Genomic DNA, 26420 nt, shown 5'->3' with positions numbered 1-26420 from the left:
ACACACAGACACACACACAGAAAATCAATTTTATATATATAGATAAGTAACTTGAATCAGAGGTCTTTATTTTTCATTCATTTGAATTCATTCATTAACTAGTGGGGGAGCCACCGTAAGTTCAGGACGTGAAACCTTTTTGCAACGGCAAATCTCTGTTCCAAAACTAAGTCAATAAATTTTTTTGTTTTTCAATTTTGAAACATAAAATGAGCAGTGATCTGATCTCTTACTTAAGCGTCGGCGCAAGGCAACAAGAAAAAAAAAAAAAAGACGCATAAGTGAGAGAGGCGTATAATGGAATAGCATATCTTCGACCGGGAGTGCAGAAAATCCTCTTATAAAAAGCCGGGTTTTTCTAGGAGCAGGTTTTTGCAGTATTTGCAGCGTGAAAACGCTGATTGGTCGAAAAATCCTGAATTTCAGGTTTTTAACCAATCAGCATTTCCACGCTGCACGCGGCGCAGAAATTCTACTCCTAGGAAAACCCGGCTTAACCGTGGAAACGTATAAGTGAGAGATCACTGTAACTAGCTCAAATTGTTTGACGGATTGTTCTATAAATATTGAAATTCCTCCGAAAGGGGAAAAAAATGGATTATTCTGTAATTAAGTAAATTTTTCTAAATAAGTTTTTTTTAAATATAAAATTACATTATTTCCAACAATATTGCAGAATATTATGAGTATACTCGCTTGATGAGCAAAGAAACTGATGAGATGCGGTGGATATCTCATGTGAGAGAAACTCAGGATAAATTTGACACTGTGTATATTCATAATAGAACTAAGTGAAATCTCGATATAACGATATTCTGTGGTCGAAGAAAAATATCGTAGTAGAGCTGTTATCGTTAAATTGAAAGACTTTGGAATTGAAATACCAACAACCAGGGCAGCAACTAGATGCTTGATCAGCTGAGGCAAGCACCATGGGCGGAGATGCGGGGGGGGGGGGCAGTGCCCCCCAGCGTCAAAGGTGGAGTCGACTGATCTAATGTATATATGAACTGACATCATAATCCTGACCCCAAAGCAATAATGACCGTGCTGCCCCCCAGACTTCCAAGTCTATCTCCGCCTACGGCAAGAACACATTTTATCACCCCCGTTTAATGTTCAACGAGACGTTAAAAGGTGAAATTTTCGCTCCCTTCTGGTCCGGGGCAAGAGAGAGAGAGAGATCCACTTGTTCCCCTCATCCCACTTACGGCCCTGTGACCACGGACCACCGGAAACTTCCATACTTTCCATACTATAAAATGATTTACTGCACAGCTCTTTTGTGTACTACACAGAAAGTATGTAGCTCCGCGGCAACTTAATAAACACTTTCGAAAGGTAGATAGCGCAAAATACCAATGTTTATCAAACACACTCAAAAGAACAAAAACTTTTTAAGAATTTTCAAATATAAAACGGGAATTTCGAGCGAAATATAAAAAAATATATCTTTGTATACTGGTTTTAAATTCTGTAAAACAATATCGTTCTAGAAGGATTTGTTGTAAGGGATATCGCTGCATCGATAGTTGAACATTATATTTACTAGGCAATTCCAAACAAGATTTTAAAAATATCACTGTAGAGGCATTTAGATCATCGAGTGTCGTTGTAGCGAGGTTTTACTGTATACAGTCGAATCCCGTTATAACGAACCCCAAGAGACCGGAGAAATCACTTCGCTATAATGAAAAATTTCGTTATAAAGGAATTCTAGGTATTTTCCTATGTGAACTTATCTGGGGGATTGGAAAAGTGTTCGTCAAAACGAGATTTTCACTATAACGGTATTCGTTAAAACGGGATTCGACTGTATACAAACTCCGTAGCGTACGTAGGATTTTCTCATCGCGGAGGGGGGAGGGAAAGCATTCACTCAGCATTATTTTTCCTTCCCGAATGAGGTTTCGTTTTTTTTTTTGTTTTTTATTACTGCAAAAATAAACCATAATGTCAGCTCGGGAAAGGGGGGGGGGCGAAAAATCCTGGCCTGAGGGCCCTGACTTAGAGACACAGGCGCATTTACAAGGTTGGGTCCGAGGGGGGTATAGCACACATCGTCAAATTTCAGGAATGAGCCGTCAAGAAAATTAGACTAGAATGGTAAAAGGCAGGGCCGCAACTATACTGGGGTGCAAGCGGATCTGGTGCTCCTAGCGCCGAACCAGAGGGGGGGCGTAGATTTCACCAATCAACTCCTCCTCCTTCAGCATCACACGGGGGCGCCAAAATGCGCTCTTGCCAGGGCTAGACAAATATCTAGTTGCGGCCCTGGTAAAAGGACGGCAAAACCATACATCGATGGTTTAGGATGAATCGTAAATTTAGTGTAAATCATTCAAACTAATTGAATCAATGAAAACAAAAACACATTAACCAATAACAACGGTTTTTTTCGATTGCTATTGAAAAAAATTGCCAAATCGCCAAAGGTATGAAACGCACGCCATGGCTGACACTCTGAGAAACAAAATTGCCCAGCAGAGCATCTTCTCTTCAAAGTAACCCCTGCCAACTGAAGAAAGAAGAAGAACCGGATTTGTTGATCTTCCTTCTTGAGCATCAGCCGCTGAGCTCAGCACAAAGTAATAGTAATAATAATAAAAAATAAAGATTAAAAAAAACAAATAATTTTTTCCTCTCCTCCAGTCTGTTCAAAAAAAAAGGCGGCCGAAAAAGTTGCGCAGTTACAGAAGCTCCCGCCATTGCCCTGCACATGACGACATGCCGCGAGCGCAATAAACATAGAAGGATTCAGAAACCATGTACATACAATGAAACCTCGCTACAACGGCACTCGATACAACGATAAATCCATATACAACGGCAGTTTTTTCAAATCTTGTTTGGAAATGGCTTATAGTCTAATGTTAAACACCTCTCGTTCAACGATATCCTCTACTACGATATAAATCCCTCTATTACGATATTTTTGAAGAGATTTTAAAACCGCTGTAACGATATTTTTTTTTTTTTTGTATTTCGCTCAAAATCATCTTGAATTTAATTTGAACTTCGGCTCTCACTTGTTTCCATTCTTACAAAAGCATCTAATAACATCGGTGTTTAGGGGCCGTTCAAGTATTACGTAAATTTTTAGCCATTTTTGACCCCCCTTGTCAGCAAAACTCTAACCCCCCCCCCCCCCTTGTCAGCAAATTTTCGTTGCTCCCTACCTCCTAACGCAAAATTAAAATTTCAAAAGACAATACCTTTATATGTTACTATAATCGATTTCTGTTAATTTCAATGCTATTTGAAGAGTAAGAACTCAAAATTTCTCCTCTTGAGAAATTCATTGCGACCCACCCTTTTAGCCACATATGGTAAACCCTTGACCCTCAGACCAAATATGGCCCTGAAGGTTATCTGATGTGGCTTGCACCCTTCAAACCTAATTTTGTAAAAATGAACTAAGTGGCGCATTTTTACAAATCACTTAAATGACCTGTGGCACAATTCCAGAGCATTTGAGGGGGCCCGTGGCACACTTTCAGATCACTGAAGCAGGCCTCAGAGATCACTTTCACATTCAAAGATCACCTAAGTAACACGCGATACAGTTACAGAACGCACAGTTTAATACAAATACAAATACAACGCCACAACAGGCAAAATGCCCAACAAGGTGGCTGAGAAAAAGATGCCCATAAAAAATAGCCCAATAGCACTTAAATGAACCAAGTGGCACATTTTTACAGATCGCTTAAATGACCCGTGGCACAATTGCAGAGCATTTATTAACATTTTTCGATCACTGCAGTACGCCCGTGGCACACTCGAAGATCAAATTTTAGAGTACTTAGGCGCCCCCCCTCCCCCAGTGCGGTTCTACATCACTCAAGTTATCCGCGAAACATTCCCAGATTACTTAAGAGATCCGTGGATCACTTGAGTGATGCGTGGCATAGTTCCAGAGCACTTAAACGGTTCAGAAACATTTCCAGAGCACTTGAAGGATCCGTGAAACATTCAGAGATCACTAATGTGGCACTAATGATCACTAATGTGTCACCACTGTAGGGGACTTATCAATAGAGAGAATGTCAGTTCAGGTGCCCAATAACTATCGAAAGGTTTTTTCCCGTTTCTGGTGCACCGAATGAGATGCCAGTAAGAATATTTCATATCTTCATAAAGGTTGGTTGATGACGTAAGCATCATCCAAACCCCCTCCTTCCCCCTCTTGCCATCAAAAATAAGCAAATCGGAACCCCCCCCCCCTCCGCCTCCATCGATGCTGACGTAATACTTAAATGACCCCTTAGCAGCACATATTTACCGAAAATGTTGATAAAGCTGTTGGTATTGCCACTTTGCCTTATTTTGTAAGACACAAAAGTGCAATACCGTCTCTCTCATACCTCTTTACAAGGGCGATCGATGCATCTGAATGAATTTTATTGATCAACTAATTGTTTGCAATCTATCATTTCTGATGGTACTAACAAAGCAGATGCAAACACCAGCATAAATTTGGTGGCACGTGATGACTATGTAACGAGTAATGTCTCGATGTAACGAGAGTCCTTCTCTACAACGATATTTTTCCTCGGCCCGCAGAATATCGTTATATCGAGGTTTCACTGAAAAACTATTTTTCCTTATTCGTGTAACAAATAACATGACCTTACATGGGAGAAGCTGACAGGTCTATAACCGAGTTCAGATTTATTTATTATTATTTTTGTTAATTACAGTATTGCTAAAAGTTTACGAGAAAAGAACCCCTTGGGAGAAATCATTGCCTTTAGTTGGATATTACCCTGGGCCCCAGGTTAAGCTGCTAATAAATAAGTGCGGTCTATATACAAATTTTTCCACCCTCCTCCTTCTCTATTTCAGTGCTCTAGCTAGGTGCTATCGCACGGGCCCCCCGCGTTTCAGGAGGCCTTGCAATCATGATAATAATAATAATTTCTCTCATAAATTCAATTTTTTTCGAACTCTGGAAATTTGCATTTCAACTGGAAAGAAATAATATTCTGAAAATTCAGAATTTTTATCTAGATAGAAGTATGAGTAGTTCCGAAATTCTGTATCTTCATCTAAAAAATAATAATTACAGAATGAATTTAAATAATAATTACACAAATAAAACTCTACATTTTCATCTAGAAAGAAATACTGCATGTGGTTTTGAAATTCTGCATCTTCATCCGAAAAGAGGAGTAATTCTGAAAATTTTGCGTTTTTATCTACAAAGAAATATGTTGCTCAGAAATTCTGCATTTTCATCAAAGAGAAATTATTCTGAAATTTTTCATTTTTAATCTAGAAAGAAATAGTTCTGAAATTCAGCATTTTTATAATTCTGAAAATTTTGCACTTTTATCTAAAAAGAAATATATTCTGAAAGAGAATCTGCATCTTCATCTGAAGGAAGAAATGATTCTGGATTTCAACCAATTCTGAAGTTGTTTCTTCTTAAGTTCTGAATTTTCAACAATTCTGGAATTCCGAATTGTCATCAACTCTAAAGTTCTGAATATTTATTAAAAGAATATTTCTTTTATTTTTTCTGAATTTTTACCAATTATGGAATTCTGAATTTTCAACAATTCCAAAAGCATTTCTTTCATTCTTTCTGAATTTTAATGAATCATAGAATTATTTCTTTGATTAATTCTGAGTTTTGTTCAGATTCTGGAACTAGTTCCATTAAGAGCTATTCCATTAATTGAATTTTCACTAATTCTGGAATTATTTCTCTCATTAATTCCGAATTTTCACCACTTCTAGAACTCTAGTTCCTCCATTAATTCTGAATTTTCAACAATTTTAGAACTAGTTCTTCCATTAATTCCTAATTTTCACAAATTCGGCAACTATTTCTTCTATCAATTCCGAATTTTCAGCAGTTCTCGAATTATTTCTCTCATAATTTTGAATTTTAATGAATCATGGAATTATTTCTGACATTTTAATCATGGAATTATTTCTGACATTTTAATCATGGAATTATTTCTGACATTTGTATCATGGAATTATTTTTGGCATTAATTCTGAATTTTCATGAATCATAGAATTATTTCATTAATTCTGAATTTTCATGAATCATAGAATTATTTCATTAATTCTGAATTTTCATGAATCATAGAATTATTTCATTAATTCTGAATTTTCATGAATCATAGAATTATTTCATTAATTCTGAATTTTCATGAATCATAGAATTATTTCATTAATTCTGAATTTTGTTCAGATTCTGGAGCCATATTTCCATTAAGAACTATTCCATTAATTGAATTTTCGCTAATTCTAGAACTCTAGTTCCTCCATTAATTCTGTATTTTCACCAATTCTGGAACTATATATATATATGTTATTTCTTCCATTAATACCGAATTATCATGAATTCTGGAACTTGTTCCCTTATTAGGTATTAATTTTCATTAGCGTCAGAATTATCTTTTTCATTAATGAAAAATACTTTTCAGTTCTGAATCTCCATCAATTCCAAATTCTTGTCCTTTGTTTTGGATACACAATAAAAATTCAATAATTTTTATTGTGTATGAAAATTGTTTCGTGTACTAAATTTCTTTAGTATATATATTCTGCATATTCTGTATGAATATTTAGATGATGACGGGAAGGGGGGGGGGGGCAAAGGTGCTCCAAAATTGTTGAGACGTCATTGGCTCTGCTTTTTTTTTTTTCCTCACTGAGCCCCTGGTCTTGTAAGGGCCCTCCCAAGAAATTGTTGAATCGGCAAAATAATCAAAAACGGGAGACGCTCGCGCGATGACGTCACGAAGCGGAGGGGGAACCTCGACCAATAGGGAACGAGATCCGCTTCCGACCCCAAGGGAAACCTCGTAACTTCACACACGGACGCACAAAAGCCGTCAGTTATTGGGCGGCGGCGGCGGCTGCTGAACGCGTCTCCTTTAGCGCGTCGAATTGTGGTGCGAGTTGTTTTCTTTCCGACCCGCGTCTCCTCTATTATTGTTATTATATCAGTGTTCTGTTGTGTGTGTGTACAATTTTTTCCTCATCAAAAGATCTCTTTTTCATCACAGTGAGTGTCTTTTCCTCATCTCTATTCCGCAAAAATATTCATTTCCATGTAATGTTATGATTGTTTTACCTCATCTTAATGATGAATGTCGGAGGAATGTGATCCATCCCTTAAAAAACCGGTCGATTCCTCCCGCGAATAACACCATGTTTGGTGATAAACACTTCGGTGCTCACTTTATTATTATTATTATTATCCTTATAATAATTGAATGGTTGACCTCGAAAATATTTTCTTTGTTGCGGTACTTCTCGTTTGGAAAGAACTTTATAATTAATTTCATGTTTTTGGAAAATTATTAATTTTGTTTTTGACGGTGTATTTGCATTTTTTACGTTGGGAACGTAGAATCATTTAAAACTAAACGCAGGGAGATGTAAACGATGTAACGCTGATGATGTAAAAGATGTAAACGCTTACCAAGATGTAAATTTTCTTGTGTCCGTTCGATGTCGATGTTTGGTTGAAATGATATAGAGAAGCTGGAACCTCCCTCCCCTCCACCTGTTTCCTCATGAGACGGTCCTGGACTGCGGTTTACTAACAACAGTGCCGTCTTAAGGCATGGGCTCACCCGGGCACGGCCCGGGGCCTCACAAAAATGAGATCTGGTTGAAATTTTCGAGAATTTGCCTAGTAGGGCCTCGGAAAAATCACTTGGCCCGTGGGTCCATGATGCTCTAAAAACGGCCCTGATTAACATTATTGACAAACCTCTTTATGATCACAAACGTATTATTGCGTCTAAACGCCAGTGCAATAAATTCGAGCAAATTCTTTGTGTCTTCTTTCCTCTCTCTTATCCATCGGGAAGCTTTGTAGCACAGTGGTCTTCAACCTTTCTCCCAGTCGCGAGCACTTTCTGTACTCATCATCAAAAGAGGAGCACCCTTAAGGCAAGGTTAGCATGCAAATTCGTGAAAATCAGGATGATTTCAATTCCTGAATGCAATTTGTACTAGTTGGTTTAATTCGAGCATCGATCAAGTGCTCGCGAGCACGAAATCGGACACGAGCATCGAGCACTTTGGGTACTTCAGAGAGCACCGTGGTGCTCGCGAGCAACGGGTTGAAGATGCCTGCTTTATAGTAACCCTATCAATTGAAAATGCGTTTTCCATTTTCTTCCTTTTTTTTTCTATACTCCTGTTCACGATTTTTTACCCCCACATATAATGTAGTTTTCTCTACCATATACATGTAAGAGCGAAAGAGCACACGTAGTGAGAGAGTGAAAACTCTCTTATCTATTTTACTTTTTCCTTTTATATATATTTTTTCCTATCCCCTTCCTTTTTCTAAAGTTTGGCTAGGTTAGGATGGCTTTACCAGATTTATCGCCGATAGACCGATAGCTAGATTTATCGGTGAGATAGAGACAGGGCCGCAAATGGGGGGGGGGGCAGGCTGGACCAGAGGGGCGCAAATTTCATCCTCAAACCTTACTTTCAACATTACAAGGGGGGGGGGCGCCAAAATGTGCACTTGCCACTGGTGACCAAGCATCTAGTTGCAGCCCTGAGTAGAGATAATCCAAATTTGTTGCCAAAACCTTGTACGAGAAGTGGACGAAAAATCGTCGAGAGACAAACAAAATGGGTGAAACAATACCCAATTGCCTGATTAAATAAATGCCTCCCGTTGAAAAGCATTATTACAAAAATGTATACATATTAAAAGCGGTTCCGTTTTGGAAATTGGAAAACAATTGTTTTTCATTGTTGGTTTAGTGGCGTAATCAGTTGCAAACATATAAGGGAACATATATCTAACATATAACACACTTTCTATGTAAGGAACATACAGTGTCGCAGCAACTAGATACTTTGTCACCCGGGGCAAGCCGGAAAGCAGTTAAATGGTGAATTCGACACCCCTTCTGGTTCAGCGCCCGGGGCACCAGACCCCCGTAGTTGTGGCCCTGGGAACATGCGAATGCGACCTCTAGTCCAAGTTCAGGAATTTCTAGTAACCTTACTTCAACGCTTTCGATCGAATATTTAGTACGTAAATAATAAATACCTATCGTTACACGTGGAAGGAACCCGGCTGCCATCTATATAAAAACATAAATACAAATACAACGCCACAACAGGCAAAATGCCCAACGAGGTGGCTGAGAGAAAGATGCCCATAATAAACACGGATGTCATATATTTCAAAAATACAGCAACCCAATTAAAAATGCAATTAGAAACAATATATGAACATAAAATATTATACAATGCCCATAAAGAATACTTATGGTTGTCTTAATCAAGTTCGGATAGCTTCTCGATTTACCCCAACATGTTTATCGTATTTCTTTTTAAACGTGTCAAGTCACGTCAAAAAATCACGTCAGTAAAATCAGTCTGCTTGAAAAATCTTGCTGAGCTGAATGACAATTTTTATATTTCGGTGATTACAAGATTCCTCCCGTGCACAGAACGGTTTCTCTGCTCACAAAATTTCGGTATCCGTGCGGAGAATGACAAAATAACATGCAGCCTCATACAGATTTGGGATTTTCTTTTCATTAGTTATTTTATTACTACACAGCAAAACACTATGTATACGGAAGCATTCTGAGACTTTAAAAACGTACGTCCATATTTTGTAAATTTATTCACCATGGAAAAAATGGTGCCTTTCTTAGGCCGGTATTACACTATAAAAGTTTGACAAAAATTCTTTTATAAAACTTGAAAAATGTAACTAATAAGCACATCTGTTACATTCGAGCGAGCTTAACTGAACCGCCTATTGGTGGAATTTTTCAAGTTTTATAAACGAAATTTTATCAAACTTTTATAGTGTAATCCCGGCCTTAGTTACCTTTGTCCATAACCAATAAACGAGTATAAAATTTTGTTAGCAAAAATATGACTTCTACAAAATACTGAAAACACCTATACAGTACACACACAGTATTATTATATTGCGTGCATGGCCCTAACATCCTGCAGCAGGGTTCCTAGGCTGTTATCTTTGGCGGGGCCAACTTGCCAGATGTTTCACGGGTCCCGATGTAGTGAATTTATTGCACGAAAAACAAAAAATGATAAGAGTCTCGCCCCGGATGAATCCTTGTCAGCCCCGCCCTTGTGTGCCGCTGCGGTGGTCGAGTGGTCATAATGACGGACTCGCATCGCGAGGATCCGGATTCGAACCCCACCGTCACAACAGTGGTGGTCGGCTGAAGTTGGTTTCCTGTGGTTCCCAACTTCGAGGAGCAAATGCAAGTCGATTCCCCCATTAAAAAGTCTCGCCACAGAGAGCAACAGGCCTACAACGATAAATTATTCAATCATTACACTTCACTCAAAGTTTGAGAAACTGGTGGCAGATGGCAGCACTACACGTAACAAGCATTACACAGAAACAAACTTCACGTCAGATTTCACTACACGTACATGCACATTCCCGCATGTACCAATTCGTTAGAGGTTCCGCATAGGAATATGGGCGAGGTGCATGTGTGGTTTAGTAGTAGCATTCAAAAATATAGCAACCCAATTAAAAATGCAATTAACAAACATTGTAAACAATATATATGTTGGGCTATATTTTTTTCTCGTATACCCCCTTCCCGGGTCTTACCCAGGGTACTGCCCTCATTCAGGAGCGCGATCCTTTATGCTTACTGAATTGAATTTGGTCAAAACTGAATTTCTGTTTTTATACATAAGATGGATCTCTGGTGGAACCGTGGGCCAGGCACGGATCCAGAAGGGGGAGGGGGGGGGGTAGATAATCCTTTCCCCAACGGTCCTCCAGCCCTGGGGCCCTGGACGATTCTCAGCTTTTTTTGTTTTTTTCACGCCTTAAATTCACAGAGGGGTTCGTGAGAAGTTTGGACTGGGTGCCTACCCGAATAGCCTTGCTCCAGGATGGGGGGACATGACTGAATTATATAGAAAGAATTGCCCTGCGTAAAATACGAGATGATCCAAGGACCTGTATAATAAATTGCTCCTCCCGACACGCCCAAGCCCGCGCCTACCCTGGGCTGCTCAGGTCAATGAACTTACTTCTTGTAGGAGTTGTATGTATGGCCATTTTACCGTCATAAGCCCCTAGGCAAATTGATGTTTTCCTCATTGATTCCTCATACTCTTAGCTGGAAGTATCACAGCATGAAATTTCATCATGTAGCACCCCCCCCCCCCCCCCCATGGACACGAGGACTCGCGCCATGGCCTCTCGTGGGTTAAGATGGCACGGGTTCCATGGACAGCTCTATTGGATTCTGAAAGTAGTCGAATTTTTTTCCCATTTGAGAACGTTATTTCTTGACAGCTCTCTATGGCCCCCTTCATTACACGCCGTGCCGCCCCCCCCCAGCTGATTTTAACCCATGCCCCCCCCCTCCCCTGGAATATCCTAGGACCGCAAAGGAGCCGTATAATCCCCCCCCCCTCCCGGTTAAGAACCACTGCCCTGGAACATATATTAAGCTAAACGAGACTGCGCTGTAGATATAGGCTAGAAGGAGGCTGTTCCGAGGAAGGAAATGTCTGTACTATGTTAGAGCACTAGCCTGGACTGTAAAGAGGTTAGTGGTTCGATTCCCCACAGAGGAATGTGAATATCCTTTCTGAAATTCCTAGCTTGGTATCCAGGCAATTGTACTTTATGTAATTGGTGGAGAGGTTCGTCGTTTCATTGGAAAAGTATGGGTTAACTAATCCCATAAACGCAGTGATTCCCAAGCCTTGATCCTTTGGTGACGCACACTTTGAGAAACTCTGCCTTAACGTATATGAAAGACCCCGTAAGAACCTCCTGCTTTAAAATACTTTTGCTTATTTTTCTGAATTATTCCTAAATCCGGTTGCAGTATTTAGGCCAGAAGGGGCTGGAAAAATCGCAAAAAAAAAAGTCTAGGTTCCAGAACAATTTTTTAGGTGCCAAATTTTTTTTTTACACGAAGGAAAAGGTCCAAAATAACGCTTCTTTTGACGTTTTCAGGCCGTGGCGGCCCTCTTTCATGTTGGCAGATGAGCTGCTATAAATTCCAAACATTTTGTGCTGCTCTCAGCCTGCAATTTAGTAACCACACAAAGAAAATTTTAGGTACCAATACCAATTTTTTAGTCGCTAGGGCGCCTGGGATTTGTCCAGCCCGGACTGTCACTACTGTATGTTTGCTGTCATTTTTTTCCCATTGTTAGATGCAATAGCAAAGCTTGCCCGTGAGCCCTTTTCCGCTTGCCCTTTCTCTTAGTAAACTAAGTAGATGAAGACATTTTAACACGCCCTTAGCAGCCAATGGTGGTCGTGTATCAAAACCAAATATGCACGATTTCTCTACATTCTATGTGACGTCACCGGAAACACATTTTTTTTTATATGATTATCATTATTATTGTCATCCTCACCAATAGTTGTCTACACAGCTCGTAATTTCCCGATAATTATAAACGACAGATGCGGCCGTGTTTTGGCGTTTTTCGTTGCTGTTGATTTTTTTTTCTTCATTCCATTGCATCATTGGGCTGGAATTCATCGCTGTAAATAATCTGTATCGAGAGCGAAAAGAAAGCTAGGCCAACCCTGTGTATGTGCTGCTGCTGCTGATGGAATAGCTATTTCTGACCTTCCTTCCACGTCGACAAACGAGGAGGAGCAACAAAAAAAAAGACGAGAAGAGTGTTTACAAGGCAAGGAAAATCCACTCAGACACACACACACAGTGTCTGTCTTCTATCCTTGGGAAGTGGATGCCCACGTACAGTATATCATCATCATGAGACACTCTCTCTCTCTCTCAGCCATCTTTTTTAGCGATGGGATATTTTTTCTTTGGTTATCATTTTTTCGCTGACGGCCATCGTTGTGCAGAGTTTGTTCTGAACAGATGACCGCCCACGCAATATCATGCCCTTTCTACCCCAGTGATGGTGAAGAAGAGGGAGAGCCTCGTGGAGGCCTTGTGTGATGAAAGAAAGCCACATTTTGAACTTTAACCCCTTCTTTTTTTTTTCGTTGCCCTAATCCTCTTCCTGATGTGGGAAATATTTGCTTTTTTTACCCTGCGAAAATTTTTCCGTTTAAGAACACGAATATGCTATGCTAATACACTGACTGGCAAACAAAAAATCGTATTTTTTTAAACAAGAATTAACCGTTCGGCACATATACGCTCTAGCGAATCTCTATCTCCTCTGTAGCTTAGTGGTCAGAGCGCTCGTCCGGCAATCGAGGGACCCGGGTCACTACCTCCTATATACATGTATATAGGAGGTAGTGCCCGGGTTCGACTCCCTTTAGAGACAGAGATGAGTTTTTTCCTTCCTTAAAAAATTAACATCTAAAATAATAAATATCTTCACCACATCCAGTCTTCTGTATATCTTGTATTAACAAGTGGAGAGCGACATTCATGTCATATATATAGCCATCTGGTGGCTCGTCGTCCATGAGCTATTAGCTGATCGATTCACCGTCCATTGCACGGTTCCGTTCGGCACATATACGCTCTAGCGAAGGGAAATCTCTACCTCGTCTGTAGCTTAGTGGTCAGAGCACTCGTCCGGCAATCGAGGGACCCGGGTTCGACTCCCGGTAGAGGCAGAGATGAGTTTTTTTCCTTCCTTAAAAAATTAACATCTCAAATAATAAATATCTTCACCACATCCAGTCTTCTGTATATCTTGAATTAAACACTCATTACATTAATTTTGTGAGGTCGTGCGAAAACTCGGCACCGATTTTTCAGCCAGGTTCCCATTAATGTAGGTTCGTAAGAAGATTATTTTATATAATTGATTATATAAAAATAATAATAATTCTAGAATTATTGAAAGAAATTATTTCTCCACATTGATGAAGATAATATTTTCGGAATTACAGAATCACCGGAATAAATACTTAAAGTGAATAATAATTGTAAATTGAAGTAACTTCAGGGTGATTAACAAGAAATAATTGCTCAGAAATTATTCAGGAAGAAAGATTTTAGAATTAGTGAAAGGTATAATTTTTCTCAAGAGAAATGAAGCCCTCAATTATTTTGGGCACTTGTTGACCCTTCTGTTAAAAGATAGAACACCGTAAATATAACTTGGTGATTATATGATTAAGTTTCCGCACTCTGAGTAGTTTTTCTCAAAAACTGATTATCCGAATACAGCCAAATTTTTATGAAAGATATCTTAATGAGACCGTGGGAGAGAGAGATTTACGGAACAAATAATAAAAAGTTCAATTTTCGACCACTAGGTGAAAACTTAGTGCTTTTTAATTAAATTTTACATTTCTCCATGGTACATGCCAAGTTTCAATGGAATACGTCCACCAGAACGGGCGCTACGTAGGTCGGGGTAGTGTGAGTATACTGACAGGTTGCTACATTGGTCTAAGCCAGTGTTTTCCAAAGTGGGCAATATCGCCCCCCAGGGACGATGGAAAGGTCCGGGGGTAGCGGTAGAAGCTTTGGGTTTAGTGTGGGATCCTATGGGTTGATGTTGGGGTTGGGGGCGATGAGAAGAAAATCGTTTTGAAGAATTGGGGGCGATGGACCAATATGTTTGGGAAGCTACGTTCGTTCTAAGCAGTGTCAGTATACTGAAACTACTGAGACATGTAGTGCCCGTTCTGATGGACGTATTCCATTGAAACTTGGTATATACACTTTATAGACCATGGAAAAATGTGAAATATAATTAAAAGCGCTACTTTTTCACCTGGTGGTCGAAATTTGAACTCTTTTTTTTCATTTCATAAGTTTCTCTCCCATGGCTCGCGATGTCTGAAAGGTTGAAGACCCCTGATGTAAATCAGAAAAAAAAGGTTCAGATTTTCATCTTTCTTCGAATTCTCCTTTATCCAATTATTAAGTTATTCATCTCATCGGTTTCTCTCGTTAGGGATTTAAGAAAGTTACTTCGAAATTTTGGGTAGTTCCTGGAACGAATTAAACTATTTCGCATTAGAACCTATGGAAAATCGTGTTTCGGCTAACGAATGTGATTCTGGGGGAACGGAGTATTTTCTTCATCTCAGGTATCACACACTATATTAATAAATTTCAATTATCTTCACACGGTATTTCTGTCTTTAGGTACATGATGCAGAGGAAAATCCTTTTATTCTTCTTGGTATTGGTTGCGGTGGCATCAGCGAAAAAGGTAAAATTTATATAGAGTTCATTTACATAAATTCATTAATTTCATTTCTGTACGGTCCACATGAGTCGTCCAGTTGCAAAACTCGTTAAGCGCCAATCAGACTATTCTACAGAAAGTGAAAAACAAACTTTCGCAGAGTGTATTTTTTTTCTTAAAATGTTAATGTTATGCTGTTAAAATTCTTAAATTTCAAGCACTTTTTCACTTTCTGTAAAATAATCTGATTGGTGCTTAACGAGTTTTGCAACTGGACGACTCATATGATATTTGATGTGTTGTGCCAGCGGTTCTCAACCGGGGCTCCGCGGCCGCTTAAGGAAAAAAAAAAAAAAAAAAAAACCAGTAAAATTTAAAAAAATAATTAGAAATATTTTTAAATAATAAAAATAAATCAGTAACTTTGATGAATAATTAAGAAATGGGCCTACGGGGCTCCGCCATAGAATTTTTTTACTAAAAAAGGGCTCCGCGAGTCAAAAAAGGTTGAGAACCGCTGTGTTATGCTATTTATTAATTATAAGTTATTGAGAGGGAAAATTTACAAAACTAGGAATCGACTTCGTTTCAAGAGAACCCTGGGCCAAGTGGTCATTTGGGGGGGGGGGGGCATGACCAAGGTCAAAGATGTTTGGCTTGTCAGTAAAAAAATCGTTTAAATAAATTTTTAGGGTGCCAAATTACCCTTGAAGGAAACAAGTCAAGGTTGCAGTGGTTGTAGTAATTTGAATGATTGAAAAATTTGCATTAATAGAGAAAAATCAATGATATGAGACTGAATAAAGATTTTTGGCAATTAACGGGAAAGTTCCAAAATGTTTTCTTTTCCTCGTCAAAATGCATTGACCACGCGATCAAAGTTCTCTCTCCTTTAACCTTTGTTTATCAAGATTCTAGTCGTTATATCCTTGGAATTGAGCCCCATATCATCGGAAATAGAAAATTTATTCACGTAAAAAAGAATATGAAGATAAGAAAAAGACAGAAAATGGAGGGAGGAAGAGATAAAAGCTCGTTGCTTTTTGATGTTTCAGTGTCTCAGACCGAACTGACTAGATTTTCAAGTGCGATCTAAAACAAATACTTACGTTTACAGTTTTAGACGGTTTTTTTTTTTCGCGTGTAGTCTGATAATTCTGAGAAATATACAGTCGGCACATTAACGTCAGAGCTAAAAGGGGTACAAGGGGGTTCTAGCTGTGGTCGTTCGAGAGGTCTAAAATAGTGTTCTCTTCAACCTCCGGTCCACGGACCGATGCAATACTTCCTAGATATCAAGGAAACAGTTATTTTCCGGATATTATGCTGAGGTGAGCTCGGAAAGAAAAGTCATCACGTCTCCGCCGGGACTCGAACCCAGGCCCTCTTGCATACCGGGCAAGCATGCTGCCATCTACACCACTGGAGACACATGAATCTGCCTTCCTAATTTCACGCACTGTGTCGTGAGGCGCTGAAGTAGAGGCATCAGTAGCCTCTCTTAACTTCAGGAAATGGCCCCCGGGTGGGACGGTTTAGAGAGATATAGATGGCTTCTTTCTCAGCCAGAGATATCAAGGAAACAGTTATTTTCCGGATATTATGCTGAGGTGAGCTCGGAAAGAAAAGTCATCACGTCTCCGCCGGGACTCGAACCCAGGCCCTCTTGCATACCGGGCAAGCATGCTACCATCTACACCACTGGAGACACATGAATCTGCCTTCCTAATATCACGCATGCTTGCCCGGTATGCAAGAGGGCCTGGGTTCGAGTCCCGGCGGAGACGTGATGACTTTTCTTTCCGAGCTCACCTCAGCATAATATCCGGAAAATAACTGTTTCCTTGATATCACTGGCTGAGAAAAAAAGTCATCTATATCTCACTTCCTAGATAGCTTAGACGTAACATTTTCTATCGAGGTATTGGCTGTTGTCGGTCCGCGAAATATTTCCCCAAATTCATATCGATACTATGTAATGTATAATTCTAAACATTACGGTATACCTTTTCTTATATTTATTCAATCTTTACCTCAGCGCGAATTACATTTTATTTTTGCCCCTGTCCGCGAATTAATTATTTCTCTCATTTATTTTTTGCGGACCCATAAATTATTATGTTTTTTTGCCGCGGTGGTCCGTATATTATTACACTACTGTATTTATTTATTCACTTGTTCATTTTTGCTGGTGAGCGAAATATTCCTATTTCTTTTTTGGCTGGTCCGCAAATTATTTTCTATTTTTTTTTTTACCTCGCAGGTCTGTACATTATTTCAATGTATTTTTCTTTTTTTTTGCCAGTCGGGAAATTGTTTCTCCCATTTATTTTTGTCGGTCAAGTTATTTCTGCTACAGTTGAACACCGTTTTAACGAACTCCAAGAGACCGGAGAATTCACTTCGTTATAACGAAATTTTTTTTATAAAGGAATTCCAAGTTTTTGCATTGTTCTTATGTAAACTTATTTGGAGGATTAGAAAAGTGTTCGTTAAATCGAGATTTTCGCTATAACGGTATTCGTTAAAACAGTATTCGACTGTATAAATATATTTTTGTTATGTTTTTTTTTTTCCGCCGGTTTGCAAATTATTTCTCCTGTACAAAGGGCTTTTAACAGCTGGCTATTGCGAAGATATATTTTGGCGACAGAGAAAATTCAACTGCCCCTGCATGAATTTTCTCTTTCCAAAATATGTCTTCGCATCAGTCAGCTGTTAAAAACCTTTGTATGGATAGCGGAGAGTGACATCATCCTCGGATAAGTCGCCATCTGGTGGCATTGCCAACAACTGTGAGCTTTGGCCTGAGTTAGGTCCGACCGTCCATGTACGGTCCAGTTCCGTGCACACGAGCTCGTAGGAAAGATAGAGATGTTCGTTGCCTCTGTAGTGCAGGGCGTTCACCCGGAAAATGAAAGGACGTGGGTTCGATTCTCCGCAGGGGCAGTTGAATTTTCTCTTTTTCCAAAGTATATCTTCGCCTCAGCCAGTTGTTAAAAACCTTTGTATGAATAGTGGAAAGTGGCATCATCCTCGGATATTTCTCCTATTTCCCCCTGTCCGCGAAATTTCTTAACTACTTCCACCGACCTGCAGATGTAAAAAGTTAGACCTTTTGTCTAAAACACTCTTGACACCCCTGATACAACATAATAGGAGAAAAACATTAATAATTTACGAAACATAAAGTGTCGTTTATAATACAATATTGAAATGATTTTTGGATGAGTTATGCATATGTAACTGCCGAAATCTGAAATTGGCCGGGTCAACTGGGCCGGCTAATATCCAAATTTCGGGCTTGCGGCGGGCTCTATATATATATGTTACTGTCAAAGCCCGAAGTTGTTCACTTCGCCAAGTGGCCAGCCCAGTTGACCCGGCCAGTGTCTGAAATTCGTGCGTTATAGCCGGCCCCCCATATATCGATCCCTACGGTTCGGGATCATCGCCGCGTTGGCGTATTTTTTTGTGATAATTATTGCCATTTGTAATTATAGCTAACCATAATAATTATGGTTAACTATGGCGACCTTAACGATCAAATAAATCTGAATATCGGTATCTTAGTGATACACATATAGGGACCGGCGAGAGCCCGAATTTCGGAAATTGGCCGGGTTAACTGGGCAGGCTACTCCGCGAAGTGGCCAATTTCGGGCTTTGGCAGTAACATATATATATATATATCGATCCCTACGATTCGAGGGCCCCTGGGCGGTGCACGGTATGAAATGAAATGATTCGGGGGGAGGGGGGGGGGGGGGTCATCGCTACGTTGACGTATTTTTTTGTGATAATTACGGAACTTCATAATTATGGTTAGTTATGTCAACCCCTAACGAGATCAAAGGAATCGGAATATCGATATCTTATGGATCCATGTACAGGAGCCGGTGAATGCCCGAAATTCGGACATTGGCCGGGTCAACTGGGGCGACCAGTTCGAGAACTGGCAGTAACATATGCACTATTAGCTCATTAATTGAAAGCATGGTTATACGAAATTTCTGATTTTTATTATTTTATTGCATATTTTCCTCTCAGGCTCACAGGCATCATGAGAAAAAACATTTTCCCAAAGATGCTGCGAATGATGATGTGTTTGATATCTTAGCTAATGACGAAGAAGATGAAAAGAAGAAGAAAGACAAGTTTGAATTCGAGAACATCATCCCCGAATCTGACAAGAAGACTGAAATTGATGGTAATGAGACTTCTCGAGTATTCTTCACTTAAGCGATTTCCTTTAGTCTCATTCTGTTGTATTTGCTAATCCGAAATAGCATATATAATCTAGGCTAGAGATGGGACGAATATTCTGTTAGTATCCGGTATTCAGCCTAGTCTGCTCTATTGAAAAATATTCGGTTCGGCCGAATATCTACGTAAATTTAAGTTAAGTACATCAAACTGATTTTAAAAAAATTATATTGATCAGAATTTTCCACAAATTTTCATTCACAATTTTCCATAAATGAAAAATTCACTGATAATATTCCATTGTGCGGTGTTCATCTTCTCTGTGAAAGAGGTTATGTCAGGGTGAATTTCTAGGATAGGGAAAACATGAAACTGAAAATATAATCCTACTGCAATAAGGTGGAAGTGAGCATGAATTAATTGCACAAATCAAGTTCACTACTGAAGGATGTATCAAGATGCAGGGATATATACTGAGTGCTCCTTGAACTCATGGGCCAAACTTTGGGGGAAGGTAAAATGCCCATAAAGAAACATTTTTTGTACAGCAATGTAGGGTTGGAAATGAAAAGTGTTGGCAGAAAAAACACGGAATGCTAAGGAAATGAAAAAGTTTTTTATCTACATTAATAATTACCGTAAGTGCTTAAATGTACCATCACCGATACAGGCCTGTCAGTGTCTAGCAAGTGATTTGTGTACTCTTTTGAAGATGCCAGGTGTTTCACGAACAGTTGCAGCAGTGACTGCAAGTTTTGCAATGAGGTCCTCATCAGAGTTTTTTCACCAATATTTTTCATTTCCAACCCACATTGCTATACAAAAAATGTTTCCTTATGTGTATTTTACATTCCCTCAAAGGTTGGTTCATGAGCTCAGGGACACCCTGTATATACCTATTCAATGTTCTTCTGCCTCACCTAACAAATACTGATTCAGCTACCAGACATTTTAGTTGATATGGATGCATCAGCTCTTATAAAACAGCCTCGTCGTAAATTTTCATACGAATCAAAATGAATCCAATCAGTAACTGTCACTTGAGCTAGTTGCCAATTGATTAACGTTTTGCCACCTTTGAATCTCTTTTCTTTCAGAAAGATTTTCAGCCATTTCAGGTAAAATAAATGATTAAGCTAAGAGAAAATTCTTTAAAAGAAAAAAAAAACTTAAGAGTTGAATAGTTTCAGTGTATGCAGAATTCTTAATACCAAACTGGACAGTCTGGAAACATCTTTTCCATCTGCATATGTGTGAGAGAGAGAGAAACAAGCTGACTGTAACACACAACACCTCACATACTTTTTCGGTATTTTATACAAGTTACTCTGAAATTTTGGGCAATTCCTAGAATGAATTAAGCTATTTTCCATATAAACTTATGGAAAATAGTGTTTTGGCTAATGACTGTGATTCTGGAAGGAATTATCTTCGGTAGCTTATCTTCGTAGGTATGAGTATCACTGTATTAAGCTACTGGAAAAGGGCAAAGAGCAGTTAAAGAGGAAAAGCAAGAAAATCAGTCGTAAATTTTATTATCCATTACCAGTTGAGAAAATAATGTTTGAAATTTTCTTAATCAGATGTAAAATTGTAACAACTGGTGAAAAAAACAATGATTTTTTTAAAATAAGGTATAGGCCTATCATTGTTAAGCCTTATGTGCCAACAAAAAAGAGCATGCATAGCTCTTCTCTGCGTCCTCTCAACCAAGTCGATGTATCTCTGTAGGCATTTGCTCTCCAAAACTTTACATAAATTGCATAATTGAAATTCGGTTTTAATCATAGAAAATTTTCAATTAAAAACACCAATTTTATTTATAATTGTGATGAATTTTAAGAAAATGGATGTTCGGTTGCCACATATTTGTTGTTCTGCCAATAAATTAACCGAATATTTGGCTATATTCTACCAAATCACTATTCGTCCCCTCCCTAATTTGATCCTGTGTACAATGCTGTTTATTTCTCAAAATTTCATTCATATTTTATTTTACTAAAGATCCATGTGCCAAGCATAAGTGCGGTCCAGGAAAAGTTTGTGAAAGAGATTTGAATGGAGACCCGAAATGTGTATGCATCGAAAAATGCCCAGACGAGTTAGACGAGAGGAGAAGGGTAATTACTAAAATTTCTTAATTATATTTCACCATTCTTTAAGAAATTTCTAATCGTTTTATATACTTAAATTTAAATGTGCATGTTCATCATTATTAGGTTTGCAGTAACCACAACGAAACATGGTCAAGTGATTGTGAGCTCTACCAGATGCGTTGCTTCTGCACCGAAGATAGGGAAGAATGCCGACTAGACAAATACAAACATGTTCATATAGACTACTATGGAACTTGCAAAGGTTTGGTCATGAATTATCGTTTAAGATTTTTTAAAAACATCTTTGAATCATTTTGAAGAAGTTGTGTGTGTGAGTGTGTGTGTGCATGTGTGATGTCATACAAATCAGTAAATGTTTTAATACATGAAGGTACATTGAGGCTTTTTTACAACACTTATATGATGGAATTTACCATATTTTAATGTGTATAAGAGCATGTCTAAGCTAGTCTGAGGATCATCCATGAAACAGTAAACTGAATTTTTGATTAAACATTCGCATCCTCCCTCTGAATTTGGCTCATGGCCATGTTGTCCTGCTTCTCTTATGGGCAAAGGGACATGTTCCCAGGCCCCACTAATTTTCAGGGGCCTCAAAATTGGCTGCCTTTTGTATATTAGGCACTGCCCATGTGCCCCAAAGATAAGGAAGAATGCCAACTAGACAAATACAAACATGTTCATATCGACTACTATGGAACTTGCAAAGGTTTGGTCATAAATCAGTGTCCAAGATTTTTAAATCCTTTTAAAAGGATTTAAAAGACCTCCCTTTTCCTGCACATTCCTCTGTTTCAAAGAAGATTACGTATGAGGGCTTCCCAAAAATTTGTATTTGCTCAAGGCCCCGGATGTACCAGGAACAGGCACTACTTCTGTGAAGAAACAGGTTTTTTTTTACTCTGCACAAGTGAATCTCCGCAAAATTTTACGGGATTATGCTGCTTCTAGATATAAATCAATTAAAATAACCTGAAAAACTAATAACAGTTTCTTCAATTATAATGTTGTTTACTTCATGTGCAAAATTGATTATCTATAGCTTGAAAAGCTTTTTGGTTCATTTTCTGTAAAATAATAATGAAGTTATTCTGATTATAGTAAAACCCCTCCTAACGGTCACTTCCAATTATGGTCAAATAATAGTTTCCCTTATATAATTAAAGTATGCATTTCAAACCATAATTAACAGTCATCCCTCTTTTACAGAAAAAAAAAATTTGTCCCGTCGGTGTCTACAAAACAGGGGAGGTTACTTTTTTTCCTGAACTCTTAATTGTTTTTTATCTCTCTTATACAGATATTGGTGAATGTTCGGATGATGAGATGGAAGATTTCCCTCGCAGAATGCGTGAGTGGCTCTTCAATGTAATGCAAGACTTAGCCCGAAGAGAAGAACTTCAAGGTGAAGCTTTAGAGTTGGAAAAGGAAGCAGAGAGGAGTAACAACAGAAAATGGGTGAACGCTGTTATTTGGAAGTTCTGTGACCTGGATGTCCATCCTCATGACAGGTCAGAAAATATATGTAACACACATACTTTGTTTGTTTCCAAAATTTTCTGATTCATCCTCTATTATGCTGCCATAATCTTTAGATTTCATGTTCATAAATTGCTTGTTTTCAGCCTAATGATTACCCCATCGACATGGTCAATGAAAATAATTTTTTTACAGTAATAACTACACTTATTATTAGGGCTTAAATTTTTCATGGCCTATAAACATTAAAAATGCACATTAAATCGGTTTTGTGCTGGAACTTTTAACATGTTTAACAAAAAATATGATACACCCCTTTACCCCTTTCAGAGGTTTTACCCCTTTTCAGAGGTGAGTTGTGCCGAAAGAGTATGTATATACTTACTTAACTGGTACCTAATATACATAACTGTCTAGTGTTGTGCTTGAAGTTAGTGCTACCATCTGTATTTTGAATTTTGACTGAAGTTTAATGCTTGAACATTTGTACAGTTTCAGGCAGGGTCGCAGAGAGCAAGTGGGCAATGGACCAGGAAGGGTACCAAGCTTTTTGTTTAAAATGATGAGGAGGGAGCACCAAAATGGGTAGCCCAAGTGACAATTGTGTTTGGTTGCGGTCTTGGTTGTAGGATCTGTTGCGAGATTTTTTTTAACAGAGAGATCAACTAAGATTTGGGCCTGAAGCTGGAAAACAACAGAAAGCCAAGCACCACTGTGCCATCAGTGTGATTCAAAGCAATGTCCTCATGATGCAAATATCTCACAATGTCCACATTACCAAACACCAGCTACCATCAGTGCTGAAAATCTCCCCAAAGCCCTTGAAAAAATTCCATAACTTTTCACACTGAACACTTAACTTTAGGCAGCGCCAGAATTACAGGAAGGGACAAGGGGGTGGGGAATACTAAACTTGAGGGGAGAGACAATTTTAGGGATAGAAATGAAAAAAATAATTTTTGCTCTCAGACAATGCAAAAAAAAACAAAAACATAGTTATACAGCTTTGGAATTTTACAGTGACGGGGAGCGGTGGCAAAACCAAATCTGCTCCTCCTGGCGAAATCCCTATGTTTAAGCATGATGAAAATGCATTGATTTTGAATGTCCGAATGAATAAGATCTTTTGCATGTGCTTGCCGTGCCATTCAGAGTTCCCTTCAGAAATATACCAAGAGAATCATCCGAGAACAAAGAAGTGGCTACTGGGAATGCAAACGTTTTTTCTTTTTCCAAAAAAAGAGAGAATGGGAAAAAAATGGGGACAGATTAAAATTTTCGCTAATAAATTACCAAAAAAAAAAAAAGATCCATTGCTTGACAATTCCTAAAATGACATGCCATAAAAATCGAAACCCTACTTATTATCAATAATCAGAACATAAATTTATTAAAATCTAAATTCATTAATTTTTCAGCATCTCATTTTTTTCCCCTATCATCATTGTACATATTTGAGACTTTTATTTACAGGAAAGTTTCTCGTCACGAACTTTTCCCCATACGAGCGCCACTGATGGCCATGGAACATTGCATTGCACCATTCCTTGATGGTTGTGATGCTGATGACGACCATACCATCACTTTGCACGAGTGGGGTGAATGCCTGGGACTAAAAAGTGGTAAGTTTCAAACACACATTTATTTCAATGCTGTGTTTTAACCTCTTTACAATCACTGGCATAATATTACGTCCAAACACCAGTGGAATAAATTCAAACAAGTTCCCTGTGTCTTCTTTCCTCTCTCTTCACCACCTCGAAGCTTTATAGCAACCCTATTATAGAACGAATTGTCTTTGCTTGGTATCCAGTCATCTGTACTTCGTACAGCCCATTTATTGTATATATATTTATTTATTGGGAGAAGTTGTTTTTTCTTCCCCTCCTTTCTTTATAATGTAAGTTTCTACTACATGTAAGTAAGAGCGAAAGAAAATTCATGGGGTGAGGGGAAAAAAGTGGACTGAAAAAACTCTTATCTACCTCATCTAATACAGATAATCTGAATTTTTTTCCAAAACCTTGTACGATAAAAAATTTGTCTTCAATGTGTTTCGCATACTGGACGATTGCAGGAGTAACTAATCTCACCATATAAAAATTCTCAATATTTTTTTACCTCTGGTATGAGAAAAACTATGATTGAAATCAAAAATATTTGTTTCAAATTTTTTGTTGATCACCTTTAAGATCAAGGGTGCACAGCTTTTTCAGTCCATGAGCCAGATGTCCAATATTTCTACCACTCGCTACTCGTGGGATAGAAACTAGTTTATATAGGTAACCATATGACTCTTATTTTGAGGGACATTTCCCGATAAATTTGGTGTTACCCCTTGTTAATCCCTACTTTTCATCAAAAAAGGCCAGTTTTTTACCCTTATTTTCAATGAGGCTCACTCAAATTTTCGAAAGCAAGAATTAAGATTATTTTCATGACTTATGAATTAAGGCCTTCGACAATTATTTTAGATGTAATTGGTGATTTCACTAGCCTTTGCACATTTTTTTGGCTGTAATTGATAACTTTACTTGCCTTTGACAATTTTTTCCAATATTCCCCATTTCCCGTATTTTCATGAAGGAACCTCAGCATTTCTTGTGCTGTGTGTATCAATAATTTTATATTGGAACACCTTTTGTGGGCTACATTCGGCCCATGGATTGGGGTGCACCCCTGTTATAGATGGTATTTGACCATAGAAAAAAATGAAATTGAATCACAACAGCATTATTAGCATTATTAAATTCAATGAGCATTAATTAGGATTAATAATTTCATTTTCTTTTTTAGATGAAATCCAAGATAAATGCGCCATCATACACAGAAACAGAAATGGCTAACTGCCCTATAGAAACAACGATACACTAAAACTGATATTCATCAGATGTCAAAGCAATATTGAACGATGCTATCTGTGTGCATGTGACTTGGTCTCATAGTATCATTATAATTAGTAGTCCCATCTCTATTTGTGTACCTGCAATTTTTTTAAATGCATTATGCAAATCGTGAAAGCCATTTTTGCTAACCAATTTACTTCTATGATTTAAATAAATGCAATTGCAATTTGTGAACTAAGCTTCACCATTATATTTCCGTAGCGAAGAACAAGGAAAAAAGAACTTGAAATACCTGCTAAATATATGCTATTATTATTTTTTTCATTGGTACTTATCGCTGGTTTATGATGTGCTTAATTTATGATCCTGTGCCAATTGGTGTGTGAGCGTGTTCATATGTATTATTATAATTTTCGACTATCAGATTTGAAAAAAAGTGCCAAAATTTTGTATGTGCATTTAGTTTTTTGACGCTATAAAATAAAGCATGAGCTCATATCAGAGCCGCTCTTTTTACACTTACACACACACACTGCCATTGTATTGTGTGAACTGTGATTTTTTTTTTGAGGCACTTGTTTTGAAGACACAAATAAATGGTTTTATACTCTTTTCCGATGAATCCATATTGTTGTTATTATTTCGAAAAACAACA

At 38.3% G+C, this 26420-nt stretch overlaps 1 protein-coding gene across 1 annotated transcript; it reads left to right on the top strand.

Moving 5' to 3' along the window:
• The first annotated feature begins 6849 nt into the window (after positions 1-6849).
• On the top strand, positions 6850-26387 carry SPARC (secreted protein, acidic, cysteine-rich). The gene is made up of 8 exons (XM_089237618.1): positions 6850-7027; positions 15075-15141; positions 19168-19327; positions 21328-21443; positions 21543-21681; positions 22741-22951; positions 24393-24541; positions 25716-26387. Exons 2-8 carry the CDS (start codon positions 15079-15081, stop codon positions 25763-25765), a joined length of 888 nt encoding a protein of 295 aa, XP_089093744.1. The 5' UTR covers positions 6850-7027; positions 15075-15078; the 3' UTR covers positions 25766-26387.
• Positions 26388-26420: the final 33 nt, after the last annotated feature.

The sequence above is a fragment of the Pholcus phalangioides genome, unplaced genomic scaffold, assembly GCF_987345545.1.
Source record: "Pholcus phalangioides strain wild (caught in Gottingen) unplaced genomic scaffold, Ppha-v1.0 ptg000002l_1, whole genome shotgun sequence".
Taxonomy (NCBI): Eukaryota; Metazoa; Arthropoda; class Arachnida; order Araneae; family Pholcidae; genus Pholcus; species Pholcus phalangioides.
Note: the sequence above shows the minus strand (reverse complement) of the source record. Positions and strands in the feature narration are given on the sequence as shown.